This window comes from Cnephaeus nilssonii (assembly GCF_951640355.1).
Source record: "Cnephaeus nilssonii genome assembly, chromosome: 12".
In the NCBI taxonomy this organism is placed as follows: Eukaryota; Metazoa; Chordata; class Mammalia; order Chiroptera; family Vespertilionidae; genus Cnephaeus; species Cnephaeus nilssonii.
In genome coordinates this window covers 58254982-58268021 of record NC_137083.1, presented here as the reverse complement: position 1 = coordinate 58268021, position 13040 = coordinate 58254982, and the positions used below count along the sequence as shown (strand labels likewise).

At 40.0% G+C, this 13040-nt stretch overlaps 1 protein-coding gene across 1 annotated transcript in view; it reads left to right on the top strand.

Moving 5' to 3' along the window:
• EXOC4 (exocyst complex component 4) overlaps window positions 1-13040 on the top strand; it is a 731450-nt gene that overhangs the window by 506113 nt on the left and 212297 nt on the right. Inside the window, exon 11 of the mRNA XM_079786328.1 lies at window positions 8614-8833. Within this exon, the coding sequence (XP_079642454.1) occupies window positions 8614-8833 (220 nt within the window). The remainder of the gene's footprint in view (window positions 1-8613; window positions 8834-13040) is intronic.

Sequence of the window (13040 nt, the reverse complement as noted above, 5' to 3'; positions counted from 1 at the left end):
TATAATACTTTCAACAATAAAGAATTATTTTAAAAAATGAATAAAGGCCAAACGGATGTGGCTCAGTGGATAAAGCATCGGCCGGGGGACTAAAGGGCCCCAGGTTTGATTCAGGTCAAAGGCACGTTTCGGTCTCCCCCCTCACTTCTACACTCTCTAAAACTCAATGGAAAAATATCCTTGGGTGAGCATTAACAACAACAACAACAAAAGAATATTTAATAGATTACATAGAATTTTCAGGTACTATGGTGGACATTTGATAATAAGTTATAATTTTTCTTGAAAATTTTTCTGACAGCCTTATCTTTTATAATAAAAAAATATAAAGGAGAGGTTATTTTATTACAAATAAGATAAATGGAAAGGATACAAACAATCCCAGGCCTGTCAGAAGCGTAGGATTATCATTTTTGTCTTTGAGTTTTATATCCATAATCCTTACTTATTAATTTATTTATATGCACTTTTTGGCTCAAAAAGACTGCTTAATATTAAGGATTAGGGCTTGAATTATATCAATTTTCAAATTATGTGGTTTAAAAATGTACACAGCTGTCATTTAAAGAGGCTTACTTTATTTTGCCTAAAGTGCTTTTAGTCTGGAGGGAACACTTAAATGTAGTCCAAAATCACTTGCAATATATTCAGGGTAAGTTTTTTTTCCTAGTTAAATTTGTTTACAGGCCTGCAGAATTCACATTTCGTAGGTAATATTCTTTTCTCCCTTTACTTAATGACTTTTACCTTTTTTCTCCTCTAGTCCTTGGCATGCATTTTATTCATTGCAAATAAGAGCATCCAAATCCTTGTTTATTTCATTAGTTCAGCAAATTGTCTCCTAGGGATTTGGGCTGAGGACACAATTGGGCTCTGCAACGATGATCTTATTGTGCACTTTTACTCAGAAAATCTTCCTATACAAAAGACACAGAGAGCGGTTAGCCTCAGCATGAGCAAGTGCACACTGTTGGGGAGCCTCCCCCGCCCACCCCCGCTGTGCCAATGACTTACTCCCGGGCATTAAGAGGCAAATGGGCTCCAAATGTGCATTAACCTTCATGGATTTTTCTCCAGTTTTCATGTTCCACTGATTTATGGTCTTAAATATGCCTGTTGCTGCTGTTTCTGAATGAGTCCCTTGTAAATCATTTCGAAAGGATCTTTTTTGAGTCAGATAATCCAGGCAAGTTGACCACATCTCCAAGCAATTCCTCTGCTGCTTCTTTCCTTCTGAGCCCACGTTGCTCTGGGTTTGCTCTGGGCCGTAAATGTCGTGTCTGAGAGCGACTGAGTCAGAAATAGGTCTTCAAGGAGCTGTGCTCGCTGGGCAGCAACTCTCTGCACCCTGAGTTGTTTCCGGCCTTTGGTGTGACGTCATAGGGTTTGATTCCAAAAGGCCCATTTCCCTGGGTAAAACATGCAAGGATGGGCTCATGTCAGAATTGCTTTTATTATGGGTTATAGATTGTTGTTGTTTTTTCCATGTACATCAAGCATGGCAGGGATTTGAAGTATACTCTTATAACGTCTACTCTGCCCCTTGGAGTGACTTGTAGAAAGGGTCCTCAGCATGACCCTATTATGAGCACTGCTTGGCGTCTTCTTACCTGGCCCATGTACTAGTATTCCAGGAAAGCTCTCCATTTGGCACTCAGCGTTTTATTCTCTTTCATGCCCAAAGATTATTCCTACTCACTGGATATGAGGGGAAATGTAGTTTTGTTTTCTCTTTGCAATTCATGTGTCATTCATGCTATAGGGTTGTGATTACTGCTGTTGGGTTGCACTGTTTCCATAAAACAAAAACACAAAATCAAAGGTGCAAATTGCAGAAAATTCAAATTTAGAATGCTGGCTTTTGGAGCACAAAGAATTCATTCATGTCTCTCTCATGAACAGTGTGTCGCTGTTTAAGTTTTAATTCATACATCTAGAAATATCTGTGTCATATGTCATTATTAAATGTGCACATTGAGGCTGGGCCATGGGACGTACATGCAGCTGCTCACACAGGAACCTTGGGCAAACACAAAGGGAAGATGGTTCAGATTTCTAAAAATGTCTCTAAAGTTCCTCTGCAGTAGAAGAGATTCAGAGCTTCTTGGTGGAGTTAGCATGGCCCATCAGTGCAGATTCAGGCTAGATTAGAAATTAGTGGAAGTGACACGCTGAGAGATCTGCACAAGGTCAGTGGGACACATCACACATCGCCAGTGGTTCTAATACATGGGATCAGCAGAAACATCCCCAAGACTTTCAGATAAATACTCTGTGTACATTATTCAGCCTACACTACCAAAACATGTATATAATAATATACAACAAAATCGGGAAATATCAGAGTGAAAGGAATTAAAATATTGTATGGTGTATGATACAGATTATGTGCAAATGTAGACATTAAAAACATAATTAACAGCAAACACCGACACACTGTTCATGAGAGACCAGGATGAATTCTTTGCGCTCCAAAACCCAGAATTCTGAATTGAATTTTCCTGAAGTTTTCACTTTTAATTTTGTATTTTGATTTTATGGAAAGATGATGTCTCCCCATGACTATTCAACTTTGGGGTTCAGGCCAAGACTGCCAGAGAAGTGATGCTGTTAGGAGGCACAGGATATCCGGTTGTCCCATTACTGATAATGTTGGCAGTGGAGCTGAAGAAATTCATTAGGGTGTGAATGTAAGGAGTACATGTTTACTATGAGCAACTATTTTTATTCAAGTGAATAAATATAATTGCCACTTCTAAAACACAATCAAGGCCCTCTGTGTTCAAGGCTATTTCTAGCTGGTAACAGCTACAATTCGTGGCTGAGATGAGATAGAAGAAATGGAGCTTTGCAATGAACTAGAATTTGCAATGAGGAGGAGGCTGAGTTAAGCAAGGACTTGGGAAACTTGTGTGAAATTTTAATTAGTTTATAATTTCTCTGGATAGAAATCAAATCAAGATAAAAATCTTGAAAATCCTGGTTAAATATAGGTAGAGTGTGCTCATGTATGCAGTCCAAAGGACACAAACTTGTATAAAAAAGAGTAAATTTAAAATATTGATACTACATATGTACGTGTTTTAGGAGGCCCATAGTTGGTGAGATTCTGAAAAGAAAACCGGTTAAATATTTACAAGTAGCAATATTAGAATGTCGGGAGTAAGATCCATGCTTTAGTCATTCAAATGCAATGAGAATATGTTGTCTACGCTCACTTGTTTTTTTGGTTTATCCTACTTTACAACCTTCAGTTTAGGAAGCTGATCTGAATAATATTTCTCAAAATCCTGTAATTAAATGCTTCCCATATAGCATTATGTAGATCCTTTCCTTCGAGTCTCATTCTGTCTACTTCTATACAGCTCTGCCTGGGCTCTGTTCGCCTTCTCATCATTTACAGAGATGGGAAATCCCTAACATGAAGGCACTTCGTGAGATGAGATAATACCCTTTTGACAGGTTTCCATCTGTGTTCACCTTCCCTTTGAAGTGAAGTGTTTTTTTTCCTAATGAGATTCATCTGACTGATCAGAATTCAGTGCGTCCTCACTTCCATAGAGCTGTTTCGGATCAGTGTTAGAAAAACTGGGCTTTTGGATGAGTCTCCTCTCTGTTCCCTGCCTCCCACTCAAGGGATCGTCTTCCAAGTACTTGATGGTGAAATGAGCCATGCAGTGTACTGTGGGGACAGAGGAAACAAAATACAGACTTGCCCATGAACCACCATGAGGAGGTCCTGCCAATAACTTGTGAAAAGAATTCAACAGGAACAAAATGAAGATGTTCACGGTGGGATTATCTATAATAAACCAGGCAGCAGCATGGATGCATCCTAATCCATGTTTGGTTTAATAATGTTGTGTTCATTAGCAGGAGGGGATGAATGAGTCTATGATACTCTGCAAAAGAGCAGGATATAAAGTAATGTGAAACAACTGAATTATGCAAAGTAAAAAACTGTGGAATGTGGGCAGGGACTAGAGAATGCTCTTTTAGTGAGAGGCAACTATTAACATTGGGGTGGTGGAGGTATGGAATGATTTTTTTCAAAAACAATTTTTTTATTTGGCTCTCTAGTCCAAATTCTTGAGAAAAGGATATTATTTGTCAGCAAGGACATCCCAAGTTTCAGGAACTATGGGTTGAAGTTAAAGGATCTGTAAATTATTTTATTCAGTACAGTCTTCACAAATAGGTCCTGAGAGCCTACTGTGTGCTAGCCAGTACTACTCACTGAGGAAACAGCCTGAGCAATTGATACTGGGCCCCTGGCCACATGGGACTTTGGTCAATTATACAAATAGCATTAGTTACCATTTCCTTAGCAGTTGTTGTCAGCCACTGTGCTGAGTGCTTAACTTTTATCTCTTCGTTTAGTCATCAAAACAGTCCCGTGTTAGCATATCCATTTTACGGAATACAAAGCTAAGATAAAGGGAGGCTGAATAATCTGCCCAACACTGTACATTCAGGATTCAGACTCGGGTCCCTCTGCTCTCAGGCCTGCTCTTGGCCACTCAGCCTCCCTAGATTACTCCTCCCCGCATTGACCAGGAATCTGGCTCACCTCCCGGATGCCTGGGAAGGTGCTGGTTCAGTGTCCTTCCTGCCCCAGAAAGAGCAGTTTGCCTATTTAATGCAATTGCTTCCCATTTTCGACTAGAGTAAAAAAGCAGTCTGATAAGACAGCTCTAATTTTCTCTTTCATTCTCTCGCGAATGTTTCACACTTTCTGCACAGGGAGGGCCCCCGCAGCTCTGAAAGCAGATTTGGGAACATGCTGGATGGGTCCCCTCCAGTCAGAGATGGCAGCATCAGCCTGGATGTGTCGTTTTAGACGGATGTGGGTGCTTTAGGGAATAAGTGATTTGTATTTGAGGGAAATCACTCAGTGGCAAGTGACGGGAACTCCTCCATCAGTGTGTTCAGAGCGGTTCGATATTTTAGGGACATAAAGGCAAATAAGGGACCAGAAAACACGTAAAAGGGGATAATTTAGAGCCTTCTGTCACTGTTTAGGAATGGATTAACCACTCAAAATTGTGTTCTAATGTTAAAGATACTGAAAATGTAAGAATTACTCAGAAATCGAAGTCCCATTGAGAAGAATAAATTGGGATTCTGATGATTGATTCCCATAATATTCAAAATAATAAAATAAGACCTTTGCTATATTTACACACCAGCAGATTAATAACAGAGGTTTTCTTTCACAGGCCGACCCAGGGGCCCCAGAGGCACCTGGTGGGGGATTTGAGCGTTAGATGAGATGAGAAGGGGCCCACATAGCAGGGTGCGGAATTCAGAGATCTGAAAATGATGGCCATGGATGGCTATCTACTTCCATGTCTTCATTGTCCCCTGCCTTCTTCCACTCTCTCCTCTTAAAGACTCGTTATATTTTTGTCTGGGTCGTGCTTTTATTTGCCTCTCCATGTTGATGACATCAATTAAGAAGCCTTGTTGCTGTTTCGCATCACTTCTCAATTTCTACCTTTCCCCAAATTCTTTGGGTTACTTTTTCCTCATGATAGTCCTGTGTGTGCTCGCTCCTTCCCCCACCACACATGCACACCCGGGGGTTAATGGAGTGTGTAACTGCTGATATGCACAATGAACCACAATTTATTTATTTATTAAGTGAAGGAAACACTTTAGAGGCTAAACGGCTAAACTGAAGGAACATGTACACACCAAACTGTAAATGTGATCTAATTAGAAAGCAGTTTGTGAAATATAGTCTCTGACATGTGTAGGTGATTTTTGTTTTCTAATTTAAATTTATTTGAGTAGTTAACACATTCATGGTTTTTAAAAGCACATGATTCAAAAAAGTTATAACTGAAAAGTCTTATTCCCACTCCTATCTAGACCCTACCCCTATCCCTGCTTCCTACAGGTACTCAGTTTTAGTCTTTAAATATTAAAATATATTTTTATTGATTTCAGAGAGGGAGGGAGAGGGGGAGAGAGATAGACACATCAATGAGAAAGGGAATCATTGATCAGCTACCTCCTGAACGTCCCCCATTTGGGACTGAGCCCGTAACCCAGGCATGTGCCCTGACCAGGAATCTAACCCACAACCTCCTGGTTCATAGGTTGACACTCAACCACTGAGCCACGCCAGCTGGGCAGTTTTCGTTTTATTATGAGACTTCCCAGGGTGTCTTTAGAAGAAAATAAACAAATGAGGATATGTAGTTCTTTCACAAAAGTCAGTGTAATAAATACTACTGAACACAAATTGCTTTGCAACTTGCTCTTTTTCTCACTTACTATATCCTGGAGGCATTTTCATGTTCGTGCCCCCACAGCTTCCATGTTTGGAGGATTGAGGTTGCTGCATTGTATTCCAGTGTACAGATACATTGGTGGATTTGACGAATCCCTGATTGATGGATTTTTTTTGTTGTTTCCAGTCTTTTGCCATTGGAATAATGCCACACTGGCCTATGTAATCAAGTTCAGCTATGGCTGTCCAGAAAATTTTTCAAAAGTCGGATTTCTGGGTCAAAGAGAGGTGCATTTGTTGAATGATCATGACAACTTGCCTTTCATAAGGGTTGTACTTTTTCACTCCCATCAACATTATAGGAGAATGATTCTTTCCCCACACTTAGGCCGACAGAGTGTGTTTTCAGACTTTTGGAATTTGGCCAAAATGGCATCTCGGTATAGTTTACTTCCCTTTCTTCTCATTGTGAATGAAGTTAAGAATATTTTCTTATGTTTACTGACCACTGTCTTCCTTTCACTGTAAACTGTATTTTTGTGCCCTTGGTCATTTTTCTACAAATTTGTTTTCCCCTAGCTGTAATCTGAGATATAGGTTGCAAATATATCTTCTCAGTTAGTCATTCATTTTGTTGTCTTTATTTCATTTGATTTCATTTCACTTTCACTTTTCCTTTTCCTGTTTTTTTTTTTTTTTTTTTTTTGAGAAAATTGGTAAGTGCAAGGTAGCCCTGCTTTGCATAGCATTGTGGAACTGTAAACATTACCATGCAGAGTCTTAATCACTGGGGAAATCACAGTGGTTTCATGAGTTTACAAATTTTATCAACACATTGAAAACTCCCTTACTGGTATAAATGTATTCAGACATGAAAAAATAAGAAAACTAACAATGTATTTAGTCCACTTGGCATTAGAAACATTTAATTCTTTTGTTAAAATCTTGTCCAGGGTAGTTTGAAAAATGCTTGCACCTTCTTTGTGTTGTATACCTTACGATACACAGTGAGCATCTTTCCTCTGCATTGGTGAAATGTCACACCTTAAAGTTTGGGACAACTGTCAGTATTTTATTCTTTGATTTTCAATGTCATGAAATATCTCAAAGAGTTCTTATAATGTGAGATTTTTGGCTGGCATACCTCCTCTGGGCCACCTTCATCCCTTTTGTCATAACCACTTTCCTCGTTTATTTAGATCAAGTTCACCTTCACTCTGGCTGCATTTGCCTCTCGAATGGGGGTAGTGTCAACATTCCCATGGTCAGTTATTGCTTCTATAAATCCATTTACATTGAATTCAATCTTCACTCCCACTAACTGTTACCACTTTTAGTTTTTTTCTGTACTTTTACCATTTTTGGCCAATGCCCTCTTAATTAATTACCCTTTGTAAAATATCACATGGCCCTATCAGTGGGAGACAAGGAACACAGGACATACTTTGTTGTCTGTACATGAACTGAATAACAAATGTGCAATGATCAGTCATCATTATACTTTGAGATGATTGATCATTGATCATGGTGAACATCAATTATTCTCGTAGAGGTATCTGACCTGAAGAGCTAGCCTCGGAGTTTATACTTTATGCCATTACTCACAGTTAAAACACTGTTAACTGGAATTTGAATCTTGGTTTTGGAGGACAGGCATTAACTAAACTGTAGTAACTTAAATTTGTATATATCAGAAACATGCAAAGCAGGAACTGACAGTATGGAAAAGCACAAAGAATAATATGACAAACAACTAGAAACTAATCTCCGAGCTTTGGCAGTTATTAACAATCCTTTATATATGCTTTAAGTGTTTTAGTAAAGGAAATAGATCATTACAAATAAGGCTGAAGTTTTTCTTTGCCCCTACCTCCCATCCTGTTCACTTTGTAATCTCCCAACTCACGTATCATCACCTCTCTCTCTCTCTCTCTCTCAGAAATACATAGTGTTTGGGGTGTGCTTTTAAATTTGCATCATAATTGTTTTTCTTTGATTTGCTTTGCTTTTTGTATTCTTATTTATTCTTGAATTAATAAAAATATTCTGTGGATCTCTTTTTCTTCACCCCAGTTTAAAAGTCCTTTTCTATTTCATCCTATTTCTATTTAATTAGCGAAATAACATTTTAAAAGATGGACAGTTATATAGAGAAAGATGACATATATTTATACATTAAAACCTATATAAACGTATATATATATATGGATATGACTATTACAGAGTGATGACCTGCTCTTGTTAACAATTCTGGGAATTTCCCTGCTTCCCTCCATGAAAATAGCCAAAGTCCAGAGATACCCATGTGGGTTTTGTCATATTTCTGTAACTATCTTTCTGATACATTTAACAACCATTTACTGTTTGGCTTCCAGGTTTATTCAGGAAATTGAGCATGCCTTGGGACTTGGACCAGCCAAACAGTGTCCTCTTCGAGAGTTTCTCACTATGTACATCAAAAACATCTTTCTCAATCAAGTCTTGGCTGAGATCAACAAGGAGATTGAAGGAGTCACGAAAACATCGGACCCCTTGAAGATCCTGGCCAACGCAGACACCATGAAGGTGCTGGGGGTGCAGCGCCCTCTGCTGCAGGTAAGGATATGCTTTGAACTTACTGTTTGTCAACAGTTCTCATGGCCTTCACCAGAGTCTCAACTTAAAAAAAAAGAATTGCCATCTGTTTTTATATTCACCAGGGACAAAACAAGAGGAAATAAATTAAGTAGGCACTAGGGACATTTAGGACTAATATAGAGATAATGGAAATTCCTTAGGATCTTTAAGAAAAAATGTGGGTAGCTTTCATATGGTAAAACACACATCTCATTAACATGCAGGCAAGGCCTCCTTATTTGCCTGGAATTTGCCCTTGATGGGACTTACAGGAAGGAAATCACCCTGTCTAACAGATGCCACTGAAACCCCCTGTACCCATCCATTGGAGGGCGGATGCTGTTAAGGACTTGGCCAGCTCACAGTGAATTGGAACCTACCAGCAAACTGGCTTTTCAAAGTCATATCATTTCCTTTAAGAGATGGTCTTGTTAATATTGAAACTTCTACTTTAACTATATAAAGAAATGGTTTCTGGGCAGCAGACATAAAATAATTTCTCAGTAGATAGGTGGATTCATAGACTTGAGGTATTTATTTTGTATCCATTTTATCCGGGGACATAAAGACAAATATAAAACTAAAAGAAAATAGTATGAGTTTAAATTATGGCTGTACATTGATTGCTGTTACACTTGTAATTGAAATTGAATCTTCCTGGCATTTTTTCACTTAAGAGAGAAAAATGTTTCTTCATTTTTTACACAAGTTGCATGATATGAGGATATCTCCAAATGTGGAAGGCTCTCGCTCTTCAAAGAGAAGTTGTACCAGTGGAAGGAAGCTACAGTTGCTTTAATGGCTGCCCTTGCCCACCTTTGTGGAGAGCTTTCTTGATTTTTCCTCTGTGCACATTAGAATTGATAGCAATGCTGAGCCTTTCATAGGTAGTGTCCTAGATAGGAGCATTCTCTTTTTATGAGCAAACTCCTCTGTGGTGTTGAGAAAATCGAGTAGCGACATTTGCTTCTCCCAGAACTTGAGTTATAGCATCACACCGAGGAGTGGGTTATTTCAGATTGTCGGGGTCTGTGTGAGATGGTTCCTGGTGAGGGATGTGTACTGAGCCTGGCCCAGAGAAGGGAGAGCCACAGAGGCTGGATGGCTCTTCCACTGGCTCTGTGCAGGGCTGGGACCTTCTCCTCCTTGAGTCTTAGTTCAAATGTCACCTCCACGGAGAAGCTTTTCCTGACTGTCCCACCTAAGTAGGTCCCCTTCTCTGGTTATTCTCCATTCTCCCCTCCTCCATTCATGTCCCCAATCCATTCACAACACTAAAGTCAAACTCCCTTGCCAGGGGACTCAGGATCAGGTTGTACCGATAGAAAGCACCAGCAGCAGGTAGGAGGCTGAGAGGAGAAGGAGGTTGGGTTATTTCTTATCTCCTTCCTCTCCACGCTGGATCATGGTGCTGGCTGTGGGTACATCCCTCAGCAGCAGTCTTGCCCAGTGACGCTTCCTCCAGAGCTGCAGCTCTCGTGGACTCTGGCTACACCCTTTCTTCTCCTTGCCCTTGATTGCAGCTCTCTGCCATTGCTAGTTTCTGGTACCAAGACAGCCCTTGTTGCTTCTGTCAGCGCTGCCCACACCCCTGGGAGTATCTCCTCTTTAATATTTCTTCATTTGAATCATCTGAATGGAATTCTCTTTTTTGTCGGGATCCCAAATAGATTTCCCCAGCTAGTCACTATTTTAACACTTTGATTTTTTTTCTTTCTTAACACAACAACTGTAATTATTATTTTATTTATTTTCTAACTTGTTGATTTTTTTTGTCTTTTCCAACTAGAATGTAAGTTCTAAAAGCAGAATACAGTACCAGGCAGCAAGAAGGCACTCAATAAATAATTTACTGAATGAATGCATACAAGCATGGATAGATGGAGGGTGGGGAGGTGGATAGACACAGAGAATACGTTTTGAGATTCATAAATAATTGCAAAGTTGGGGGGAAAGATAAGAAATACAGACTGATACAGACTTGTTTATATTTTTTGTTGTTGTTTGACATTAACTCCCTCTCTGTCAGGACACTTCTCAGTATCTGTGTCCCTACGGTGCCATGCTCTCTGCTGCACAGAGCACCTTCAGTGTGCTTGGTGTATGGAATTTAAATGACATTCCCAGCAAGGGCCACAAAGTGAGTCTGTGAACTAAAGATGCTGGCTTATTAAACATTACCGTTTTCAGCTTGAGTGGCAAAGACACACTCAAACTCATAACTAGTTGACTGCTATCTGGGCCATGTCAGGGCCACACACTAAATTACATCTCTGGGCAGTCTACCATGTGCTTGTCAAATCCCTCCCAACTCATCACCAGCCCTTTGCACATGTCACTATGCCTCTTGAATGTTGTGTGGTTTTTCCTCTCCTTCTTTAAATCAGTAACTCCATTCATTCTGAGGCCAGATCAGAACTCCAACTTGATCTGTTCTCTCTTTGACCTAGTCACGATGTGGTAATTTCGTGTGAATGAGTGAGTCTTGAAACTAGGCCATTCATGTTAGTAATCTCCAAATTTGTTTTTACAGCCAAAACACCCGCTTTCTTATTTGGTTGTTTCTTATTTGGTTGTTTTGTTGCCCTCTCTTTCTTCATAAAATTTTTATTTTATGAGAATGCAAAAATCATTAGACCATATCAATAAATTTGTTTCATAGTCTCAGACTTACGAGATTTAGGAAGGACATGGAGTGATGGTTATTTTCCTTTCGGATCTTGAGCTTTTGTCTTGCTTTAAAATGACTGTAAATTGTTTTCTAACAAAATTTCCCAAGCTCAAGTCTCAATATTTCTCAAATGGGTTTCTATATCACCTGGATATTGTGATCCCCAGCCAATTGTAGGTGACGAATCTGAAGAAAAAGTAAGAAATAATTCTGAAAATTTTAAGCTGAGTTTCCAAAACAGCTGTCAAGAAGGGAGCTTGGGGAAATCTGTGCATGTGTGAAAAAATGCAGGTGGGTGAAGCATTCAATGACATGAAGTTTTAAAATGTCCTTCAAAGTCGCTCCCTCTGTTAGACTGTCGTTTGGTTGCCCAGCGTCAGGCAGCACCAGCCCAGCTGGATCTCAGGGTGCATGGAGGACAGCTTCCCGGGGCTGCTGTCACCTGTGATGAGGTGCAGGTGCAGGGACCCCGGACACTGCCTTTCCCTCTGGAATGGCATCTCGGTAGCACAGAGAGTCCATTATAGGGGCAGTTTCCATGGGCGATCGTGTGCCTTCACATGGTGATTTCACTTTCTTAGCACCGAATTCATAGAAGGGAAGGAAGCAATAGAAGGGAAGAGATTACAAGCACCACTTTATAGATGAAACAACTGTTGAAGTGTTGGCCCAGAATGATGCACAGTACCAGCAGTAATAGAAGTAGTAATAATAGTAATAGTTGTAGACAGTAGTAATGATCACAGCTAACACTTCAATAGCATTTCCTGTGAGCCAGACACTATTCGGAGTGCTTTATGTTTTTACTTGTGTTTTCTGTATATGGGCAACAGCTTTGTGGGGAGGAAACTGAGAAACAATGGAATTCAATAACTTGCCCTTGGTCACATAGCTAGCAAGTGCCAGGACTGTAATGCAAACCCAGGCGCCTAACCCTGGAGGCCTCACTCTGAATGAGTTCTGCCCAAACTGAGCCTGGAGCAAGCTTATCTGCCAGCTGTTTGCTCCCCATCTGCCCGGGAGACCCCAGAACTGAAAATAAGCCTTTAGAGCCCCGCCCCTTAAAGCAATTATCACTGTCTGTTGGCTCTAATAATAAAAATTGGGACTTGTGTTTTGTATATCCTTGTGTGGTATTTTTTTCATTTCTTTTTTTCTAGTAAATTATTTCTATTGTATTTTATAAAAGTATCAATCTACAGCAGATGGGGGGCTGGGCTCTCACCATAGTTAGGGTCACAGTGCTCTCAACCCCTTTTTTCCTATATTGTCTCACAGAGAAGTGAAAGCATAGAACCAGCCATGTCTGGCCTCTGTGCCCAAAGTGTGTCTTTAGTTGCAGGCGGTTCTCTCCTAAATTCCTAGCTCTGGAACAGTGTCTGCTACCAAGATGTTCACTGTTGAATAAATGCATGAGGGAGTGACAAGGAATGAATTAATGGCAGCTTCCTTGGGACAAGGACATGTGTGTGCATGCTTTCTCCTCGTGGTGTAAGATTTGTGGTCTTGTGTTGA